This window comes from Porites lutea, chromosome 11 (assembly GCF_958299795.1).
Source record: "Porites lutea chromosome 11, jaPorLute2.1, whole genome shotgun sequence".
NCBI classification, from domain to species: Eukaryota; Metazoa; Cnidaria; class Anthozoa; order Scleractinia; family Poritidae; genus Porites; species Porites lutea.
The window spans coordinates 13,986,860-14,011,626 of record NC_133211.1 but is presented as its reverse complement, the minus strand read 5'-3'; the positions used below and the strand labels follow the sequence as shown (position 1 = coordinate 14,011,626).

Here is a 24,767-nt window from a genome sequence, read left to right as displayed (position 1 = left end):
TTTCCCTCATCTTTGCTGGGATATACTTTGGTAGGTTTTCATTTAGCTTTTTAAGCTTGCTATCGAAAATAAACGGCTTTGCATGGTCGATGGCAAGCATATGCCTGATTGTGGCGTAACCGGAAATAAAACAAAAAAGCCTAATGGAGTGTCTTAACTGTTTTTACTGCCTTTTCTGTGCCCTATGATCTGTGCCCTGTGCCCTGTAACCTGTGACCTGTGCCCTGTGACCTGTGCCCTGACCTGTGACCTGTGACCTGCGTTTTGTACCTGCCGCTGTCCTCCATGCCTCGTGCTTTTCAAAATAGCGGATAAGATTTCAGTGAGCCAGCGATATATCTCAGTCAGCGATATATCCCTAACAATGTAACGTTGAAAAAAAGACAGAAACCGTCCGCATTTTAAGACCGGTGCCAGCCTTCGGCTGGGCCCCGGTAAATAGCGGACTGCCGGTCATTTTGTGTTTTGAAAGCCTTGAACGGTTACAGGCCATATAACTACAGTGTTCCAAAATGAGTAAGTTTGTTTGCGTTGCCTATCGTGGACACAACGTGATCTCACGACACATGCTCAGCGCCGAAATGGTGTTGTTCTTCAAGAGACCACTTTCGATATATTAAAATTCAGCATGATAGCGAGTCCTAGAGGACACAAACAAAGCTGAAGTTTGATATATCGAGAGTGGCCTAATTCAGTGCGGATGTCAAGTATTGTCGACACGGGCTCTCAGAATTGCACACACACCCTCAAAAAGGGTTCGCGCGCGTGACTAGTTCAGTCAGTTGAAGAAAAGTTGACACAATGGTTGAGGTGAAATTCTTGAGGAGGTTGGTATTTCAGACCAAGGAAAGAAGGACTTTACTACAGAAATAGCAGTCAGAAGCGTGTACATGTAGCATGAAGAAATGTGTCATACATCTTGTAGAAGCAACTCGCTCTCATTTCAAACATTCGCTTTATTCATTAGCCTCAATCGCTTGAGGCAATGGGCTCTCTGCCATAAGAATGTGAAAAGTGTTTGACCCAAAGCAGGTCAGCCCATTGCGCAACAACTTGAGGCGTTTTAATAACCGCAAGCCAAGAAGCCACGATTCGATTTCCACTGATTTGCAACGAAAATAACCTAGTATAGTACTGTTTTGCACGTACTATTTGCAAAGGCGCTATTTCGACCCTACGCAACTTATGCCCCTAACTTACTTCTTTTAGCGAAGAGAAAAGTAGATAATCACTTCAGATAAAAGATAACTGAATTGTCTTGATTATTAAAACAACAACAACAAAATCTCCATATAAAGTACAAGAGTTGAAATACACCTAATTAACAAGTTTAACATGGCTAGTCAAACAGGTTCATGTGCCATTACCTAACTCCCAATGATAAATACTGATTTGGCGTGGAAATCATTCATTCCTGCTCAGTTTTCCGCGGAGCCACGAAAGGGGTGAACGGGGATTTACCGCTGGGACCCTGGAACCTTTAGCCTATACCAGAGATAGTTCAATTGAATATCACTACCTTTACTAGACTTAACTCCCCAATTCCCCCCCCCCCGCCCCCCACTTTATCCTAGAGTTCTAGCATATCATTCCATTCCTCTTGATTAATTGGGGATCATTTCGGGGTCGATGTGAAGAGAAATGGGGACCGGTACCATTTCGGGCTCGATTAGGGGATCATTTCAGGGTTGGGGACCCAGTTTCGGGGTTGGGATCATTTCGGGGGCTATACAGGTCACTAGCACAGTCCGGCCAAAACAAAACCGAATTGATATTTTTGAGTGGCAGTTCCTGGTTTCCCTAGTCTAGACTACACTACTTCACGAACTTGAAAACGTGAAAAGAGGCTGATCAGAAATAAAAGATTCAAGACTTCAAGGGCTCTAGATCTACTGACTCAAAGTAGAGAAGAAACTCGCGGAGAAAATTGTCCCGCGCTGTACTCATTTTGCAGGAGCAAGTTCAACCTCGTTCCCAGGTTCTCTCTAGAGGTTGTTAACCCACAATCGACTGAAAATTGAAACATCATTTCACTGAGTTTTTGCTTTAACAGTTTTCGTTACATAACAAGGTGCACTGCACAGAAACTTAGCTCCTGCGGCTCCCATTATAAAAAAAACATCTGATTTGCATTTCATACTTGCACGTAGAGGGGTTGAACTTCAAACTCCCCTTGTCTGATTCATGAGATTGCCACATGATTTAAAATTTCTGTACCCAGGAGACAGACTAAACACTTCCACGTGAGAAATGAAAGAACAACAAGTATGAGTACATGATACCTTTTTATGAATTTATGACGCTTTGTAAGTGATTTTGCATCTTAGGTTCTCGATCTCTCAAGCAATAGAAGTCATAGAATTGCTTCGCTGGCCACCCATTATATATATACAACTAACACGTTTTTTCAAGTATCAGCAGAAAATAATTGATCTGTCATTCGCTGTTAAGATTCCAGCTGTGAACAGTACATTCCTTTTTTAAAAAAGCGACTACGTTGGCCGCATGTTTTGAACCAGAAACGTTCCTAGCGTGCTCTTCATTTGGTAGCTTGCATAACCGTCGCACAAAATATCTAGGAACGAGCGGCGAGGGAGGGGCGAGAAAGCGCGCACGAGAGGCAAGAGGAAGCTACTCGTGGGTGTCATGCTTGATCGGTTGTTGAGCGCACATGATGAATACGTTTAGAAAAAACGATATTATAGCTATTGCTCTGTAGTTCTCTTACTTAGTTGAGAAAAACAACAAATGTAACTTAGGCTACACAAAACTGTAAAACTGTTTTACACAAATCTGCTATTTTAAACGAAAACAATGTAACTTCATAGAAATCTATGTGCATATTTACTGCTCATATCTTTGCAAAACCAAGGGCAGACTAACAAAATGCTTCAGCTTAAGTACGCCCATTATTTCTAGATTTATTTTCGACTCAACTTGTTCCGACTAATTAAAAAAAGCAAACAAGATTGTAAGCAAAAACTTTCATTCTGTAGTTATCGATGTTATCCTTCTTTTCCTCTCTCTGGTCATGAAAATGCAGTTGAGATATGCGCATGCGATCTTTTTGGGCTGTTGTCGAAAGCCAGTTCTAGTTGCATAATCGTGCTCGTCAAAATCTGGCAATGTAGGTACAAACGCTCTTACACGTGAAGGGAACATCTGCGGCGAGAATTCCTTGCCAGTTGCCACACACCCATTTATCAAGCACTTGTTGAAGAATTGGCGTCTATAACGAATTAAGTACTTCTTTGCATATCCCGAGGCTTAATTAAGCAGGCAATCATGTCGTTGCCTTTTTAAGACAAAGAAAAGAAAAACAGAAGAAAAAACAACGACAACAACACCAAAAACAAATTGGAATTCGCACTGATCCCTTGCCTGCGTGGGTGAGCAGACTCCATTTTCAGCCGAAAAAATACAAGGGAGTTGGCGTCGAAATAGATAAGGGTTTCTCATTGTACAAAGGATCTCTCTACAGTCTGTCATCGGTTTATCAAATAAACGGGTTCAAGGGTAACGTAGTAAAGTTTAAAAAAAGAGTAATCAGATTTTAGGGATCAAAGAAAACAAAGAAATATTTGTGTTCAGTGTTAAAGGGTGCATGGTCAAGTAGTGTTTCTATGTTTTATATCTAATCTTTTCGTTGGTCACGCGATTCTCATGCACACCATGCAGGTCGACGAACGTTTTAAAAAAGAACATGTACATTTCTCCATTACATGATTACGTAATTAACGAATGTTCGATAAAGTTAGGTATTTGACTGCCTTTTGTAAGTTTTTTCATACAACCACAAAATTCAAGATAGCACATTTACAGAATGTAAAATGACCGCCGTGTAACATTCCTGAACAAAGCAGGCGTTAAAGAAATTTTGGGCGGATCTAGGGGTGGTTCGAAAGGTTTGGTCGAACCCCTACGGAAACTGCGAACGTCCCACGTCTATCTGACTTGCAGATACGACAAATACCTTGAGTAAATTTTTGCTTGACTTTCAGCAAGAAAAAGACTTCCTTAACAACGCCTTAAAAATTAATCCCAGTATTTCCGCCCCAGAAAATCACTGAGCTTTACTCTTAATAGACATCCGCCCGTTAGTTAGACAGAAGTATTCGACTTTTATTTCTTATTTGAATTGTTATCAACAAACTTCTTTGGCTCGCCTACTCTAGCGTGCTGCGCTGGTACGACTCGAAGGTTCGACTGTTGTCACATTCGATTTCATCCTTGCATCCTATTCCACTCCCAGGTTTCATGATTGTCTAATTCGCCCCGTCAACGAATTCCATCTTCGCCAGTTTACATAGAAAACAATTGAACCACTAAAAGCCGCTTCACTCGTGCCGTTTGACAAACTCATCTCATTTAATAGGCAGCAAATTACTTCTTTCCCTTTGCAAGCGTTCTAAGCCAATTTATATCGGGTTATTTCCTGACTCTGTTACAAATCAGTACTCTAGTGATCCGCTTAAAGCCTAGAAACCGTTACATATCTCTGTAATATCCTCTGTTTTGTTTTTCTTTATATTTTTCTTTTACGTTACTTTCGTTTTACCTTATCTGTTGTTACATAATTACTTCGGTACTGAAACCTTCTGATGTCGAGATAAAGTCAATAAAGTGTTTCTTGGGTGACTTTGAAAAAATAAAAATAAAACTTTTGCATACCGGTAACTTTGGCGTGTTGATAAATCACAACCATCATGTACTGCATTAATGTTATCCTAAAAGAACGGGGAAAAAAAGTAAAAACAATACCTTGAAATTGATGAGTCGCTCCGAACACGTCTCTGCTCTTGCTCCTTGCAAAGATCACAAGTCAACTGCAGACTGGGGCTTGTCGGCAACGAGGAAAAATGCTTAAATTACGAAATAGTATTCTGTTACGTTTCGTCGGGGCGAATGACATGACAGCTTGTATCACGCAAGTATCAAAGGCCGTTGTAAAAACAAGAACTGAGGAGACAGTCAAAGCTAAACAAACAATCCGACAGAAAAAAATCAAACATGAATTAATATTTCAATGATAATCAAGCATCTGTACAGTTCTGCCTGCCATAAAAAATGTCACTTACTAATTCGAAGCAGGGGGCAGATGATGGGCGCGAAGAGATGTTAAATATTAGAAATACCAGCCTTACCTTAAAATCTGCAAATACTGTAGACGAAATGTTCACGTGAAATTGGCAGACAGAGGTTGCAGGACGGTGCACAAAGTACACTGGTTTGTACAAATTACTAAGCCTCGTGGACGTATTTTGAACTGAGAGGGAAGTTAGCTCCTATTTGGCTCTGGTGCGCAGGCGCTAGGCCAGCTAAATCGATCACGAGATGAGGAATAGTTTGAGACATGCTACCGCCTGAAACTGGAGTGAAAATTTACTGTCTCCAACACTGTTTCTTGAGGAAGAGATTTTTAAAAAACTTCCGGATGCCCTCAGCATCTAGAACTAAGTATTGTAATGGAGTAATGTGCTGCGGTTGGGTAAACTAAGCCAAGAAAGAAAGTAAACTTAATTGCTTCCAGATTTAGTTGTCCAAAAATCTTTCCAAATGGGGTCCGACATCGTCCTTTTCAACATTTCCCACGAGAGGAAAGGCATTCTGTGGAGGGGCATTCTGGACAAAAATGCCATTGGATCATGACCTGTGTTCCATTAGATCGTACCTTCATTCTGTTGGATCGTACCTTGATTCCATTGGATCGTACCTCCGTTTCATTGGATCGTGCCTTGATTTCATTAGACGGGGTACTCCCCATGATGGCCTATACCGGGGGGCTCCGGCCGAAAGGATTACCTTTTTCGGGGCTTCAGATCATGAAAGGGTAGGGATTTCACTCGTTGAAGAATATAAAATGGAAGGGAAATCTGTTATTTGGTCAGTAAAAGGGCCCAAAAGGGCTAACAGATGAATTTTATGGCTTTATAAAGTCGAGAAAACGTTCAATTTTTGTGATTGATTCCTATTTAAAAGACAGTGCATTTACAGCAGTTAAAAGGGATGCAAAGTTCTAAACAAAGTATGTGAAAGGGGTACCGTTTGTCAATAGAAGGTATACGAAAGGGGTATCTTTTACGTGAAAAATGGTATATAAAAGGGTAAGGGGTTGGACCTCGGGGCGGAGCCTCCCCGTATAAAAATTTGTTGAGTACCTCCGGGGATCTGATTGGAGCGTCAAGGTCAGGGTCTGAAAAAGTTGCGTCACGACCCTAATAACGGCTGCGAAGGAGACTATGTCTCAAAGGGTATTCACGGGATTCGGATTTTGACGAAATACATAGTGGGATTCGGGAAACTCAAAATTTCTTGACGGGATACGGATTTGTCCGCCTCTCTGGAAGCGGGATTCGCCAAAATCTTGACTTGGATGCGTTATTGGAAAGAGAACTGTATTCGGAATAGAGGTGGCAAATATTCGAGATTCGGGATTGTCGTGAAAAGGAAGCGGGAATGCCCGATCAAGACCTTCCTTCCAAACCCTGTTAAGTTTGTTTGCAATCCTCGGCCAGTGGATCCGCCATTAGGCGAGACGCAAGGAACTGGACAGAACAGCGTAACAACATAAAACCCAGACGAAAATAAAGAGATTAGATTCATGAGATTGTGTCCAAAATATATGTGGCATTTCTATGTCAAGGGTATTTCGTGATAAGCTCTAGAACAAGTTCCAGTAGGTGAATCCCAAATAGTACTGTAGCCAATTAGTAGATACTAAGTTTCGCCTGGAAATTCTCATTCACACGAGGTGACGTAAGGACACGCTTACATCATGTGCAATCACGAACAGAGTTAAAATCACGCGCATGCAGGAGACACACAGTAACCTCCAAATACAAGCCAGACACAAAGGACACAAAGGAGCAAGTAGAGACATATAGAAGAGGCAAAATCACAATCCTCGCACATGAAGGAAAACAGTGCCGAGTCTAGACCTTGATATGGGGGGGAGGGGGGGGAGGGGGCGGTCATCCAGACCCTTAGAAAAAAGGCGGCCCGGTCTCCAAAAGAATTCTTTTCGGCCCTTTGGGCCTCTCTTTGGTCTAAAAATAAGGGGGGGAGGGGGGGCGGGCTCCCTGGGCCCCTCCCCTGGATCCGCCACTGGATTTCGTTGCAGAGATATATGACTTGTGTGTGAGTTTTTTCTCTCTTCTTTCGTCACGGTAATAAGACAAGACTGACTCAAATTGACGACAAACCCTTCACTAGCCACCCACCCCACGAAACTGACCACACTACTGGGGTCTATACTCTCGTCTTCTCGAAAAGATGTGGGCTGTTCTGCGTCCTATCAGATGTCGTATCTGCACAAGTGCTGAGCGTTGGAGACGAGGCAAATCAACGGTTTTCGTCTTTATCAGAGAATAGTGTTGTGTCGACGAAAGAACTAGTAGAAGATAAGACAAAACTGGACTTTGGCTACAATAGCGTTGACTGGCTGGGTACTTTTTTAAAACGGGCAATAACATTAGCGTAAACGACGAAAGGTAATCATTGGTGCAATCGGAAGCGTAGTTAGCTCAGCAATGTGATGAATGTTGCGATGTTATCAAAAACTGACTACTATAAACTACAATGTAGCTTCCTTATGTATGATTTCTATAACCATTCTGATTGAAGACAAAGAGTACAATAGGAATACAATTAGTTATACTAGTACTTTCTGCAATTTGATTGGCTTAGAGCATACCTATACATGTGAAAACTACAAAACCTTAGCGTGTAGTAGTATAAACAAATAATATCATGATTTGCGCGTGATATTTGGCATAAATACCACTCGTGATATTTCAAAATTGTTTCAAATTACGTATAACAATTTCGAAATATCACTCGCGGTATTTATGCCAAATATCATTACAAATCATGCTATTACCTATACATATACCATGATGGCTAAGCCAATCAGAGCTCTAGAATTGCATTATCCAAAGAATCAGTTTTTAATAACGTAAGGTAAAAGTTTTTAGCCTTTATGGATCCGATGGATGTTCAATGGATAACAAAAAGACCAGTCTTTTTCTTTCCATGTTGGTACGAAGCAACATCGTGATAAATACAAGAAGTCGGAGATGCCCGTAGCTTGTTCTTTCAGTATAAAACGAAAAAAAACAACAACGCCTTTCTTTCGTGGAAATGTAACTAAAAGATTAAATTGGAGTAGACAACGGTTGTAGCGAGCTATGTGCAAAAGTTCTTGCAGAGCGCGCGCACAGTATTTCTTTATAGCTGTAGTTTCCGGTCTTGCTGTTCGCAGTGTATTACTATAAAGACCAAAGTTTGTTTGTATCAAGCCTGGTTTCCATATGATCGTCCCGATCGTCCCAGTCGGAAGATCCGGACGATCGCATAGAAACCAGGCTTTAGAGAAGAAAGAAACCATGATCGTTATGCACAGGTAGCGAGTTTCAATTATGCGATTTTACTTTAATCGTTTCTACTTGTACCTATAAGGAAAACCGAAATGAAGAAAATGCTTCTAAAATAGTGCACCGTTTAATAACCTTAAACGTCTGCTTGTTTTACTACATACGCGTTTTTCGGTGAGATCAGAAATGAAAACTTCTTTTTAAGAATTATTATAGCTGTTTTACCTTCTGTTGAGAAAGTGTTGCTAAGGATCCAACGTGTGCTGCAATGAGTTAAGTCCATGCAGCGAAATATTTTTGATATGAGCTAGCAGAACAAATCTTTTTGTTCCGGCGATAAGAGCACGTCTTGCTCATGCAAACACAATGACTAAAGTAATAACGTGACGTCATAATAAGGTTTTTGACTTCGCGCGCTTCAGAAAATCGCTCCCAGTTTTCTACCGAGATCAAGCAAGAGCCCAAAAACTTGGTAAAAAGGCCTGGGAAAAGACACGGGAAGAAAAAAGTCGATACCTCATCTTTCCAATTCTCTGTCCTTTCTCTCCTTCCTCTGCCTCCTTTTGACGCCTGCTATGCAGGCTAAACACACAGGAGCCGAGCCTAATTTTCCCGCAATTTTCACTCTTCCTCCATAAAAACGTGCGATGGCTGCGGAGAGACAAGACGGAAAACCTCTCCCCGGCCCTTTTCTTTCTCCTCCCCCGGCTCTTTTTTTTTCCGCACTCGCTTTCGTGTTTGGTCTTCCCTACTAACATAGAGCAAGCTAGCTCTAACAGGCTGCATTGCGTCATTTGCTAAAGTCCTCATCCATAACTGCCCATGCGCTCCAGTTTGCTTTCCTCACAGTTCGCCATTTGCAGCGTACAAAGTGCGACTTTTTGCCAACGAAGAATAAAAAAGGTGACCTAGAGAAAAATCTTAGATTGAATACGAAGATGAATGATAATCTCTTGAGACTGCATGCGGGGATATAAAAAGACAGCTTTTTTCACTCGCGATCAGGGATTGGTGCGGAAAGACGTTTGACTTTCTGACAAGGACAAGGCTCCTAATCCAATATTTAACGCGATGATTATTTGCCGCCGGCAGAAAAATGTTCTAATTTAGATGTAACACAAAACATGATTTGGACATTGCCAAATGATAACTAAACCACTTTATTGTGAATTTTTCACACCAATTCCTACTCTACAAATCCAGATGAAAATTTATTACTAACAAAACAACACATGAAATAAGGACGTTTTACATAATCACACTCCACTTTTCCAAAATCAAACCCAAGAACTGTAATCTGAAAACAAGTTTAATGGCGATCAACTAGTGCAATTCCAGGGCTAGTTACTATGACAACTCATATGCTCCGTTTGCAGTTAATATCCCAGGATGGACAGATAGAGAAAACTGAGCTGATTGAACACGCTCAGAATTGCGATTTAAAAGCAGTATATGACATTTTACTCGAACAAGATCAAAGCTTCCAATTAGATTTTCAACATCTGTGGATCAATAGTTATTTTGTACATCTGTACATTCTGAAACTTTTGTACACTCTCTGCAATAAAACAGAAACCAAACAAAATGTTCCTTCCTCCAAAGAAAGGAGGAAGAGAACAATAAATTATTGTTCATCACGTAGATAGTAAATTACAGCGGTTGGCTGATGTTTCAGTTACACACCTTACTTTGCACTTCAACTTAACAACAGTTCTAATAATTACCTGGCACTAGTACTTATGTAAGCAATCCGGCAGGATAGGCACCACTCAGTGGCTAAAGTGACCGAATGTAAAATTCCGCTTTTTTCAAACGTTTGTATTCTATTATCCCATTGCAACACAATTACAAAAAATATGGAAACATAATAGAATGAAATGAACAAAATAAATATACAAATACATAAATAAATAAATGAAAATTGAGAGGAGACCGAAAGAAACCGAAGATCGGTAAACAAATTATTTGAATTCCCAGTGATCCACGTTCGTTATTAGGGAGATTTAGAATCACGTTAGCGGCAAGCAGCAAACGGAAAAAGTCAGTGTGTTATACAAAGTAATGCCCAGTATGAGAGGAATACGGAGCGTGTCCTGTTTACATTATATGTGAATAGTTGGTAAGTTAGGACTGACTTCATAATCCATTTGCACCACGTGACCAAGTTTTCATTTTGACTGTTGTTTACTGTGCTTTATATCTACACAGTAATGAAGAGTTTCATGGAAACTGTTTATTTCCTAATTTAAGAAATAGTCAACTCTAATCTCGCGTTTGCCGTTTGCTGCGGTAAACGAAAATCTAAATCTCTCTATAGTAGGGGCCTTACTTTCACTCCTTCTCTCGGTTGTTTAGTTGAACTGCTCTGCAGCTCAAGAAAATAAGATTGAGGAGGTGGTAAACTATATCAACTACCTTGTCGACCCATGTAAGAGAATCCGGTTTCCGGAATCAGAGAAAAATTTTGCTCGTGGAATCGGGAATCGGGAAATTTTTGCTTGTGGAATCTTGAATACAGGTCAAGGAATCCGGAATCCCACTGAGGATTGGAATTTGTTATCCAAGTTCCACTGATAAAGTGCGGAATCCATTACCTAAAATCCGGAATCCACGGCGTAGAATCCAGAATCCAAGACTGTCTTGGATTCCATTACATGGGTCGATACCTTGTAACTCAAAACTCATGTATAAAAATAGCTGAAGAGGCAGCAAACAACATCAACAAATACAGGCCAGCAGACATTCGAACTGCAGACGATCCCAGGCCACACCCAACGGTCGCAGCTGGCGAGGCCTGTTCTGTCGCACTTGTAGCAATACTACCAGTACTGATTCTCGGGGCTGAAGTTGCACTATTAGTATCAGCGGAGGGCTGGAAGCTAGCCCTGACGATTCGGTTGTAGAGTGGCTGAACGGGACGGTAATTTCCAACACTTAAGGTGGTGTAAGTCTTCTGGAGTTGACGCAGAAGATTCATCTAAAAAACAAAAAAACAAACAATTAGCAGATATTCGGACTATTTTTACACTCTAAAAAAAACCGCTGCTGTCAAGTAGTTTAAAACACATGTTTTTGTTTTCAGTCAAATACTGTACCTGATACTGCGATATGTTGACAGCGTCCCTAAAAACAGTCCACGTGACACTCTCTTTGCAAGAAGGAGTGGTTAGAGAACCGCTGTACCGGAAGTACTTGGTCTTGTTGGCAGGTAACAGGCTGTCAAATCTGAAAGCTGGAATGCCGCCCATGGATGAGTCTACAGATACAGAAAGAGATAAAAACGTACCAAAGATGTCGTTAGTCACAATATGGAGAAACGAGTACGGTTTCATGCAATTGCGCCATGAAAACTGCGAATATGCGGAAAAAACATCACTTACAACTCTCAGAAAGGTTTCGGGCATTTTCCAGAAACGAAAATGCTGTGTTATTAATGCCTCCAACCTGAAAAATCAGAGTAAAAAGCAATTCACGTTGGTCAAACTTTCGGCCCAAGAATGATTACAGATTGTATTGAACCACGAGACCGAAAGGTTCACAGGAACGTTTGGGTTTACTTAATATATTTATTATATAAACTACAGTGTGTTATAGGGATTTTGGCCACTGAGAAATGTCGTACCAAAACACATGTGTTCTGATATCGTATCAAAACACGTGTCGTTATATCTATTCACATTTTAAAACAATTGATCTAAATTTATGTCTCGAGATCTCGAGATATTCTCTATTCATTCAACTTCTTTTCTACCCAATTACCTGTATGAAGAGACCGAGAACAGCAAGACCATCTTCATGTTCGATTGCTTGCACAAGGTTGTCATATTTGGTGTTATAACTTACAAAGTGCAACTGTAAAACAAGAAGGGAAAGTTAAACATTCGATGCAAATATTTGAAGTTCCTTAGAAGGAATTTTGAAAACTACTTTTCCAAAGTCTCATTCGTTTGCAGAAACCGAAGTTGTTTAATGTTGAAAACAGTTTAACAATTTAACAATTTCCAGGTTAGTAGCAAATGAAGATCTCTTGAGAAGGCGCAAATAAAACGCGAAGCCAGTTATAGAGCTGATAGGCTCAAGAATCATAGACTTTGTGCAACAAAAGAAAAACATATTCACTCTAGTAGGTTTGAGCTGACCGTTATCACTGGCTTTTGAGCAACGAATTTCCTTTAACAATTAATGTAAACCTTGAACTGACCTTGGGACCGTCCTTTTCTCTATTTAGGGATTATAACTCTGGAGTGTTTTTATGTAGCACTTAATGATATAATTCTTAGAAAAACCAATGGATTTCTCTGATACATTTAAAGAAACACCTCGTTGTACTTTGATGCAAGAATTGTCTTTGTAACATTCAGTTTCAGTTTGCACAGTCACTCACACACAAGTCTACACAAACAAACCACCCACCCACCCACTGACTCACTACCCACCCACTTATTCACTCTTCCACCTACCCACTCACTCACTCACAAACCACTCACCCACCAACCCACCACTCACTCATTCACTCATCTATCCACCCAGTCATTCACTCATTCACTCACCTCAGCTGCATAATGTTCTCCGTCCACAATGTGTTCCGATCCCACAGTGTCGTTTGGTCCATAATGAAAGTGAAACTGAACAGTGGTGTAAACACCGTTCAGACCTCCTCCGCTGACATTATACACTCTCTCAGGGAATGCCATTCCAAAGGCGTAACCTGTGTTTGATCCAGTGAAGGTTTTGTTGAGCTTCCTGTCGTAGTTTTCCAGTGTGAACGCACCCAAACCTTTGTCATGAGTTATCTCGGTGCTTTTAATATCAATTGGTGATTGTTTCTTGCCTGTACTGCATATACCAGCCCAGTTAGCAGGGCCTAAAAGGAAATCAAGGCATGTTTGGGACAAGCGTTTTTAAAAAGAACTTTTAATAGAATGACGTGTCGGTGAAAAGCTGGTTAGAAAAGTGGGAGAATTTTCACTTTTCATCGCAGGACAGATTTATATTAACGAAAACTGATGAACAGTAAAAACGAAATGTTATTATTTTCTCACCAACATTAGCATTTGGAAGGTAGCTCCATCCTGAAAAATAAAAAAGACAAAAATTAGAGGGTCAGAGTTAATTGCATTTTAGTCCCGTCTATTTGTTTCTGTGCTAATACCTTATCCATCCATCCATCCATATTTTTCAATATTATTTACTTTAGTTCGTAGTTCGTTCATGTGCATGTTATCAAAAACGATTAGACTGAAACTGTATTTTAGGAGTTTCGAGTTTGTAGGCAGTATTAATTTTTCCAGAGAAAATGTGTGTTTGATTATCATGCTTAAGAAATTTAGAGAATAAAGTTATCGTTCTGGGCCCAGTTGTTTAAAGGTCAGTTAGCGCAAACCCGGGATTAAATTTGAATCTGGGTTTGTTATTCTTCTGTTCAAAAGCATTTTCTTGGATAATTTTCTCTATTCTTTAGAGCATCAAATCATTCCAATGCAGGCAAAAAGAATTTGATTTTTAAGCTTTCATATATGAATTTAAATTTTGCACTAACCCTGGCCAGTTATCTCAACCCTGCTTTGAACAACCCGGCCCTTAACTCTAAAAATTGTAAACGTCTCTTGTCAGAGTTAACCTCGGATGCTTCACCCCTCTCCCACCGGCTCTTTTCAGAAGTCAAGGATAAAACGCGGACTCTTCTTCAAATTAAACTTGGACCGTTAAATTACAGCTTACTTACCTTGACTGGAAGAAAAGGTGAATTTAGTGAAACACAGAAACACAACCAACAGATAACGATCCATACTTCGGTACCGTGAACTGAAAACAAAAGAGCGGTGTGTGAGAACAAGCCCACAAACGAAATCAATCAATCAGCACAGGTAGCTAAACTGACTGAAAAACTGCACCAAGACCTGTCGAGATATTCCGTATATTAGTAATGTTCATGCAACGAAGGAAACATACAACTGTAAACGCATTTTTTTGCATTAAAAATTTAAAATGTTCAAATGAGGCATTAAACTGCTGTTCCCCACGATGATGTCCTTAATCGGCGAAAGCTCGGATTTTTATATTTTTTAAAACGGAAAGCAGTTTAAGGTCTCATTTGAACATTTTAATTTTTTATTTTCATCATGCTGCTTAAGGAAAACTTGAACAGTAATTTTTTAAATTTATTGTTCGAGCCATGTATTTTAACAAAGTCTGGTATTTTCTTTTTAAATCCTGTTTATAGGATTATAATTAGAAGCTAAAACTTGAAAAATGAAAAGCCATACGGGCAAGTCCAATAGTGTATGTTTAAAAAACCGCAAAACTTTGAATAGACCTATTCGGCTAACTCAATGTTGTACCCAATTCAAATCTCCCGGGTATAAGATTCTTTGTGTATTGTATTTGCATTATAAAGTGGCATTCACATTTAAATGATATGGAAATTCCTGATCGAAACGAAACGTTTTATTCCCAAAGGGTTTGAATTGGGTACAACATTGAGTTAGCCGAATAGGTCTATTGACAGGTTCACGCAAAACCCAACGTTTTGCATTAATATGGGCGTAATAGTAACAATACATTTTACTGACGATTGCGCCAACCTCGTCCCCAGACCGTGTTACCCATCAAATGTGGGAAAAGACCCTTGAGTATGGAGTGGAAGTTCGGACGATCGCCCACTTTCTCATGGGCGTCATTCCGTACTCGATCGATATACCATGGCGTCAATGAAGAAAGTTTTGAGTCAATTGATTATTTGTGAAAAATCGAAAACTGGAGAGAGTTCGAGTTGTGTGGGTGAGGTACCGTCCAGTCTTGTTAAAAAAAATAGCAAATATTGAACACTTACGTCATCTAGCAGTAAAAAAAGAAAGCTCATGGGCGTCAAATGACAGCTAAAAAAAGAATTTCTGACATCCGCTTCCTTAGTAACAAAATATTTGGATAAACGATTAAGTTGACTCTCTTTCATGGTTCTATTTCGAGGGGAAAATCAGACTTAGAATATTACTAGTTTACGTTTCCATCACAACGATTTTTAATAAACCACAACATTCCCAGAGCAATATTTCTAACACATTAATCTTTCAGTAACCATTCGTACATCCAAATCTATTATACTAACGTCTTGATTCACAACAAACACACATATCGCACGTAAAAAGTAGAAATTTATACTAGAAACAGGTACAATGATCAGGTCTTTGGCGTTCAAGCGATAGCTTTTTATGATCAGTTATGCTAAGAGTGAGTTATATACGACGTTCCTGAAATACGACTCCTTCGCGTCCCCCTCCTATTATTACTTTTCTCTGTTCTCATTTCTTTATAAGGATTATTATTAATAATTCAGACGATCATATTCAAAAGTAAACCAGCTCTGCTATCGCTGTTTAAAAAATACCAACACACGAAAATTGATCTGTGATACAAAAAAAAATATCGAGGCAATTATAATTTGAAGACGGAAGCTCTTTTTAAAAGGCCTAATTTTATATTAGTGAATAATTAATTATATTTGATACACGATTAGAGCACTTTCTTCACGTGAGGGCGTGCTTGAAGGTGGAAGTTCTAAACACTTTTTCCTCATGCATGTTTTACCGGAGGGGCTAGAGTGCACGTGCATATTTATGTGCGCCCAAACACTTACTGCATTTCTTATACTAATTTCACCACAAACTGGTGAACATACTCGACGTTTTTAAGTTGTCAACCTTATAGAAGAGGTTCTGGGTCTGTCCTTTAAAGGGAACATGATTAAGGAATTCTCAAGTTGCAAGCTCCTGGTCCCAGCATTGACAGGAAACGTTTTGTACGAAATATTACAGTTACTCAGTCAGAAGTTACGTCTGATGTTTAGTTTGAAACAACTGCCACCAGACCAAGCAAATTTGCTATTACAAGATGTTGTCTACAGCTTTAACAAATCTATATCGGTGTTTTGCTACACTAGACATCCGGTCACAGAATATGAGACTTTATGAGAAATTACTAGCTGAAAGAGGTTTCACAACAAAGCATTTCTTTTACAGACTCCTACAAAAACTGGCGGACTTAATTATGAATATAAAAAGAAACTAAGAGCTTAGCATTTCTGTTCTACATAAGCAAAACTAACTCAGTGAGCTGAATATCGAAACGAATTTGTGACGAAGCAGTAAATGGAACCTAAGTAGACGAAACCACGGAATAATCCTAATCATTAGGCCAATAAAATAGTGGACGTTTTTTACCTCATTAAAACCGATAAATTTGTCTTTTATCCTTTTAACGTTTCTAATTTAAACGTTTCAAAGCTGAGAAAGCCTGATTTGGTATTGCACCTGATTTAATTATGGTAGGTTAGATTTTTTTTAGCCTCAAAAACGAAACATTTTTTCCTAAAATGAATTGTTTGGACAGCATAGTAAAGCAGAAACGGTTTTAGCGATAGAGATCAGTTCAACTAAAAAAAAAAATCGAAGCTGTAAACAACAATCAACACAAGCAGGTGATTTTAAAAAGATATCAACACGGTCAATATTTGGTACACGAAAGTGTTCTTTTCTTGAAATCAGAAAAAAAACCCTGATCCTTTATTAGTGTTAAAGCAAGTAATTAAAACCGAATTGAAAATTGAAAAAAAAAGCAATTGAATTGTTAAAGCAATTGAAACCGTGAAATTTCATTTCCGCATATTGTAGTAAAAGCTCATAAAACGAAATTACACGATGAAACATTGACAGTCTATATATAATGATGAACAAATTAATACAATATATTAATTCGAGAAGACTTCAGTTTCTTTTCATCAATGTACTCAAAAACTCCAAAGCAATATTTTTAACCCATCTTTGCGTGTATTAACTTTCGCTTTTCGCATTAAAAAGTGACCGAAAAGAAACAGTTCAGTAGAGGTTGAAAACCACTGTCTTGAATTAAGCTTTTGACTGTTAGAAGCAGAGGTTCAAAGGTCTTTCCTAGTCCAAGCAAAATAAAGGGCACGTTAAACAAAGTAAAAAAAAGACATTATTTCAGGAACCTTTTGCCGCAAAGGATTTGAAAAAAAGGTTCGAAATGAAAGGAGGCTCGTTAAACCTGGGAAAGACTTAGCTGATGATCACGAAAAACCAAGGGTTCGAAGACAGCGATACTTCTATAGTAAGATTCATTTTGGTGTATTTAAAATATTACTAAAATAGAAAAAAATAAATCAATCGATTCACTGCACTCAGCTAAAGTAAGGCCAAAGCGTATTTTTTCTTCCCTTAATACTACTTTTACAGGCAAAAAGTATTTCCTTTGTAACGTACTTCACAGCCCCATAGTTTTAATTTTTACATTGATGGTACAGTAAATGACAACAAAAGCCCAATTTTAGTTGAAGATCTATCCACTAAGTGTCCATAACATTTCCTCGATCTGAGATCTCTGTTTCCTGTTTCTTTCGACTTATACTAACGCGGATAAGGTATCGTACGCGGTTAAACCCGCACCATTTATCATTTACACCCTCAATCAAGTATTCAACTAAGCTATTATTTTTATCTAGAACATTAAACTTATAATTTTACCTTAAAGCAAATACAGTATGTTTATCCTCTCGGGTGTCGACAATGACTCTTCTGTGATGAATGGAAAAATTTACAAATAAAACGCTAAATCAGCAAGTATCTCAACAGGGCAAGCGTGAATGCTGCGATCACTAAATGCGAAGCTAGCTGAGTGCTTTCCTAGAGGTCGAGGAAACTAACAGGGCTTTAATTTTATCTGCCTTTATATATATTCTCACATAAAAATATTGGCTTGAAAAGTGCACAATATTTTAAGTAAGGAATATTTTATATTTTCATATTATAGTTTTCTAGAATGGTTGCCATGACAAGAGCTTTTAAAATAGTTTCCTTGTTTTGAAGGAAATACAGTTTTTTCTTAATGTTGGTAGCAGTTTCTCGAACTAGAAACAGGACTGCATTAAATCCTACAAAATACTTGTTGGTTTTGTTTCCAAACCGTTGTGATTTTCATAAAAATTATAACGGAACTCTGATTGAAAAAGAAGATCAACCGATGAATTGAAATAACTGAGACAGAGCCTGCGAACTATTATTGGACAAATCTTGTTGAAACGGTTGCGTGTAAAGGCCGTATTGATGAAACATTCAAAATAAGTAGCAGTTAAAATATATTTAAGATCAATTATTAAAATACTACGCTTAACTCACTCAGGAGTGTAGGGCCTATCGGTGACGTCCATGATATAAAATTTTAGGTCGTTAACTACCCATTTGATATTGCACAAAGCAAAGGTATGTTTTGCTGGATTGACAGGGGTGGTCGATCGTCGTGTCACATAGAGGTGGTAGAAAGTGCAGATTCAGCTCTCTGTTCTAGTGTTCAAGACTGAAAGCTAAAATTTTACCCTTAAAGGTATCGTTTAGGGTTGGAATAAAGAGTTATCTACATATATATGAAAACCAAATGCCTTGGAGTTCACTCCATGGAGTATCTCTCCTTTAGGCGTCAAATAAACCCTTAGCAGCAGTCACCACACCCCCAGATTGATCTGATACAAGGTATGTTTTACCATTGTTTCAAATAGGACAGGGCCTTCAGGTGTGGCAAACACACCATCAGCGAATCTATGGATTACCCCTCCCCCCCGGACACAATATAAAATGGTGACTTTACTGACTTTCAAACGAAAAATACATAAAGTGATTCGTTCAAGTCCGGCTTGCAGATGTGGAAATGGCTTAAAAATCATCAGTGGGTTACTCCTCCCCCCCCCCACCATAGTTTTCTTTTCTGTTTTTATTAAGAGCAGCACTCAGAGCCAGATTTAGTGTGTTTCATCGAAAAACAGTTAATCAGCAATTTTGGACAGTCGGATATTGCGTAGGTCGAGGTCTAACATAGGTTTACGTAACCTTTCGTTACAGATCCAGCGTCTTAGTTTTCTACCGCAGCTATGAATAAGCTCGGCTGTACACATGATTAGCGCAGAAAAGTTTTTTGGACTTAGGGTTTGGAAGTAGCAGAATGTGCCAAGTTTAGTTTATTTAAAAATGGTACAAAAAATAACAGGGTACTTGGTAAAAGAACTAAGGGCTTCATGACTCATTAAACTTGTAAGCGTTCAATCTAAAGACGAGCACAAACCCTCAAAATACACTCTGGATATTGTGTTCTCAAGTGATCGGCATATAAATGAGCTTTTAATGAAAGTCTTTGGCTTACGAGAAAGTGGAAATTGCTCCTCTGGGCCCCCCAAGTTTAACGAATGGCTGCTTTGTTTGGAAAGTAGCATTTTAGGCTGCAACATACAGCTCTTTGTTTTTCAAACATTCGTTAAAGAAGTTCTATTTTTGATCATCAACAAAATGTGAAAGGAACGTTTTCGATTTGTGCTGAGAGTTTGAAAACTCGCCGCACCTGGAGCAAGCAAAACAAGTATTTTAAGTGAACCAGGCTTAGTCACCATTCTGAATTGCAGCATAATAAACTATAACTTGGTAATCATTAAAATGTTATTGTAATAATGTCACAGACTAAACAGTCTACGGTCATTTAGCTGATAATTTTATGTATTGTAGGTCTGTACGCTGGAACTGTATCTACCTGTATCAAAGGTGTCAAAACTGATATTCAAAAAGAACGCACTGCGATTTTATCAATCAATCCCAATCCGTCAGGAAAGGAAGGAAACAAAGTTTTTTTAAACAACTTCGCAAGGAAAGGAGTGCATTGAGTTATGCCAGGTGGATGTTTTGCTGAAAAGTCAAAACAATCTGATATTATGATCACCGACGCAGGAAAACGCTGCTTCATAAATAGGTCTTATATGATCACATTGGAATATTATTACCTCAACATTCGCAAACGAAAAAAAAAAAACAATGAAATTTGTACTGCTTAACGAACACCTCCGGTCCCAAGAAAGTTTTGTCTTCTGAAATACTTGAGAATTTCGTTGACTTTTCTGACGGCGGAAATCATATTAATGATGGAGAGAAGCTTAACTGAATTACTAAGCCCATAACATACTTAATTTGTTTCGTAAGGACCTTCAACTTGAAGAAACGGTTCTTTTAAATTAATCTTCCGGAGCTTGTTCAGTTTCCTGTACTGTATGCAAGTAATGTACCCACTAATACATGTCACGTGAATTGAACCGATTCTATGTGATTATACTCCTACATACTATAATAGGAGCCTTATGTATCAAACAAGGCACAGCGGTCATGCAAAATGGAACCCGCATTCATTATTGCAACGGCCTCCACAGGAAAATGCTCCTGCACAACCGGTCTCTATAATCATACTGGAATATTGCATGTACCAAGCTGTATTGCATTATCTCGGGACAAATAAACAGCAGCCAGAAAAGTTCTCACGCTCATTATATTGGTACTTGACGATTTCGCCGTTTCAAAAGCGGAAACAATTTTCAGATTGAAAACGTTTTGATTAAATCAGCCTCACAACATAATAAATTGTTTTTCTGAGGACATCAACTTGATATCACCTCACCAAAAATCGGAACTGAATAACTTGACAGATGCCCATTCACGAAATTTTTGCCCGGTTTCTGATGAACAAAAAAAGCTCAGCAAAACTTGTTGCTAAGAACGTTAGAGCCATGAAGCTTTTCTTTTTAATTACTTTTAGTGTTTTTGTGTCAGTTGACTGTGTACCCTCTTTCAGAAAACAGCTCTTTTCTCTTGTCATCAACAGCCAACTTACGCCAAGCTGTAATACTCTGACAGGTTTAATGAAATTAAGCTACAACTTAAGTAGAATGGCTATCAAAGTACACCATTTAACGAGATAGCATAAAACGGGAAATTTCTAAAGAGGAAAGTGCTTCTCACTAAAAAAAATCGCTCTCTCAATTATTCAGTATCATAAGTCGAGTTTTGAGTTTAATTCGTGAGTTTGCGGAAAGTTTTTGGTAAGAGATTATCTTTATGGATGTCAAAGGAGGTTGTAGAGTGGACATTTCACACTTCTTAAAAATTGAAGTTGAGTTGTGAAAAGCACAGGTCACCCAAGCTTGTTCTGTGACCTACCGGCATTATCTCTGTTTCGCTTACCCAGTTTAGCTGATAGTTTGCTACAGTTACCGTTTTCTTTCACGCTCGTTTTTGTTAGTCATTTTCCAAAAACTGAGTTACTTCTGTCCAAATTCACCGTGTACAGTACACATTGCCCAGAATACACCTCTTTAATCCCCCCCCCCCCCTCAACAAAACAAAATTTTTAAGGGTAAACGAGGTCTTTGCGGCGAAACCACTCATGCACGCCTCCATTATGGACAATGCGAAAATGGTGAATAGCGTGTAAAAATGTCGGAAAATTAATAACTACACTGTTAGCAGCCCATAACCCGAAGCGAGCAACTTCCACACTAGGCCTATGCCACGGCGTTTTTACGGACCGGTTTATTTTTAGACCAATTTTAGGGCAATTTTTGCCACGAAAATGGAATCTCCGCCACGTCTATATGAACGCATTCGAAGTATACTGAGATATCAAAAAGGAAAACTTTACGTCATTAAAAGGCAAAAAATATCACTCTTAGGTCTGTAGGTTTTGCTGACTGGTTCTGGGACTTGAAAGATATTCTAAATTCGCGTCAAAACCGTTCTAAAAATAAACTGGTTCGTGAAAACGTCGTGAAACGAGTACATGGAAATAATTTGCTTCAGGTTATAGGCTCCTGTACTGTATTAACTAAGGGGAACCGACTGGACACACAAATATTATAAAGAGTTATCATGAAGAATTAGGTTGAGAAATACACTTTAACTGAGGAGTGGCTGCTTGCAATACCAACCAAGCTTTCGAAAGAAACTTAAGTTTAAAAACAAAAGAGATGGTACAGAGACATTTAACCTGACCGTGATGAAGAAAATATGGACAGCTATTTTAGGAAAATACGACACACAACTGAAAAAAGATAAAAGGTTAAGTTCATGGGTCTTCACGAGACGAGTTTTTCCTTCAAAATAACCTGCAAGCATTGGCGTAATATCAGGGGCACCCAACGTCAGTTGTCGGAAAATATCTGTTCGGAAGACGATTTGAGATCTAGTATTTTCGGAACCTTTGTTATAAAATTTCTTGCTTGTCGGCCTCTAGGATTTTCGAACATCCAAAAAATGCATGGTGTAATTGCCCATTTTTAACGGATTTTTACCCCAAAAGGTCTCCTAAAGTTTTTGGGAGCCTTTTTTCTGGCTGAAATTTCAGCGCGAAGAGGTAAGTGTTGATCCCTATAATTTTCTGATCACTAGACTTTCAGCTAGGATCTCCGAACAGAGGAAAAATTTTTAGGAGATAAAAATATGCCTATATCTAACCGTTTAAGTACTAAAATACGTTTAACGATGCTAATGTTTAAGTGGTTTTGAACTATATTCTCGTTGGGTGCCCCTGCAAAATTACTTAACCTTAATTAACAGTAAAGTAACTGAGGTAGTTTTAATAGAAGTCATAGAATGTTCCATGGGCATAAGAAAAGGTGTGTTAAAGATGAGGAAGATGGCAAATTTATTGACTCAGATAGGAATTTCAGTCCCACTGTGACGTAACCTTTGGAGATTTTTGGGAAGATAACACCTAAAATGAAAGTGACAATATACCAATATAAACTCTGTTCTCAAGGTTCTAAAACTACTTGAAGACAACCGAAATTTCAACGCGAAAACCCTAAAATTAAGTGACAACCTAAATTTACTTCAAAGAGTCTAAATAAAGAACTTACTACATCAAGTTCATGGTTACAAAAAACTCTATAAGGTTGTTATGGTATCGTTAGAGTCACCTGCACTTAGAAAGAAACTGAAACAAACCGCAAAAGATACTTCAGTGAATTTCATATACGTTTGTTAATGTTGACCTTACTCTCGGTAGCTCGCAGTGGTTGCTTGAGACTTTTTCAGTACCAGTTTTATCGATTGTCACTTGTACCGAGTCTGAATGTAGGGATAGTATCTTGACAGGAAATGTTCCGTAGCAATTTTAAATCTTGATTTGTAGTCAACTGCGGCATATACCTAAGCCTGTGGCATGCAGTATCCCCGAATGTTTTCCTCAGTAAGGGATGATTAATGTTAAACAAATTTTTGATTTGGTTATGATTTTAAACGCGATCAGCTGCACTGAACTTGCCTTGGTTCTTAACTATAACAAATTAATTTGACCTGAACAGCTCGAACGCTGTTTATGCAATTAATGCAAAGCACGTCAAACGGAAGAGGACGTTTTTCATTCTTGAGCGGCATTTTTGCCCAAATTTTTGGACAAATCGTCTCTGTAGTAAGAAAGAGACTATGAAATACAAATTTGGTAGAGTCAATTTATTTGAAAATGAAAAAACCTCTCTTCTGGTTGACATGTGTCTCTCAAAAACGCCTTTTCTTAATCTCCCTATTGTTGATATGCTTTCTTGTAATCAATGGATGAAAGGAAAAAAGTATTTTACACATCTTTACACACAGATTTACTAGAGTTATGAAAGGTAAACTACCAAAATTACACGTGTTTCTACACTGCTGTTCTGCCTTAAAGGTTTTTCCACTAAAGCATTAATTATTACGTGCGTACGCAAGGAAATTTTACTGACATACTGAAATACTGACAGGGGCACGTTTACACTCGCGACAGTGGAAACCATCTTGAGTCAACTTTGCTTTTGTTCTACGTTCCCGATAGGACACCGGATCACGCAAATACAACCGGAATGTTTTTTTCTGCATCGACCTCTACCTGACTTGGCGTTTAATTTGAAATGCTTTATAACAATCTTGCTTCGACTCGGACCTTATAATCGCTTTATCATCAAAGTTTTAATACATTTTGACTTTTTGAATTCCAGGGTGACCTTTTTTTGTAATGGATAATGAATTTTCAAACCTGGCTAGTCTCATGTCATTGCCTTGATGGTCGTTCTGCGTATTAAGCAATTCCGAGATCATGCATTCCGAAGTGAAATGAATCAAAACATTGTTTCACTGCTATATATCTGATAAAGGCGCATTCAATAGTCATAGGCATCTCTCTTATTTCATACATGACCACCACTCACGTGCCTACAATTTTCAATGGCACGATTATTCTCAATTCTCCATAATAAGCCCATACAATCACACTGATCTATTCTCGCATAGAAGGACACCAAACGTTTTCGAATTAGCAAGATTCATATAGATTTATTTATATTGTTTTTGATAAGGGCGGCCGGAGATAATGATTTTTCCAACAACCATTTGCAGCAGATCAGTAGGTTTCGCGTGAGTATTCCGTGTGGAAGTTACGTTGTGATGCTGACAACGTCTCCCTTCTACTCGTGCAATAAACACTTAAGTACGTAAGGTCCAGAATTGAAAATTAAATCTTTTACATATAGCATATAGGAATTGTTTT

At 38.7% G+C, this 24,767-nt stretch overlaps 2 protein-coding genes across 3 annotated transcripts in view; both read right to left on the bottom strand.

The window, feature by feature from the left end:
* Window positions 1-4,880, bottom strand: part of LOC140951960 (carbonic anhydrase 7-like) — a 14,776-nt gene extending 9,896 nt beyond the window's left edge. Inside the window, exon 1 of one of the 2 annotated variants that reach the window (XM_073401344.1) lies at window positions 4,762-4,880. The gene's annotated coding sequence lies outside the window, so the exon portion shown is untranslated. Of the gene's footprint in view, window positions 1-1,367; window positions 1,386-4,761 lie in introns of those variants that run through there. The other variant, XM_073401345.1, reaches the window with a different exon arrangement.
* A 4,675-nt stretch (window positions 4,881-9,555) lies between these two features.
* Window positions 9,556-18,074, bottom strand: LOC140952738 (carbonic anhydrase 1-like). The gene is made up of 8 exons (XM_073402180.1): window positions 17,912-18,074; window positions 14,098-14,177; window positions 13,415-13,444; window positions 12,923-13,236; window positions 12,132-12,224; window positions 11,753-11,816; window positions 11,468-11,628; window positions 9,556-11,349 (listed from the first exon to the last, which is right to left on the bottom strand). Exons 2-8 carry the CDS (start codon window positions 14,159-14,161, stop codon window positions 11,047-11,049), a joined length of 1,029 nt encoding a protein of 342 aa, XP_073258281.1. The 5' UTR covers window positions 14,162-14,177; window positions 17,912-18,074; the 3' UTR covers window positions 9,556-11,046.
* Window positions 18,075-24,767: the final 6,693 nt, after the last annotated feature.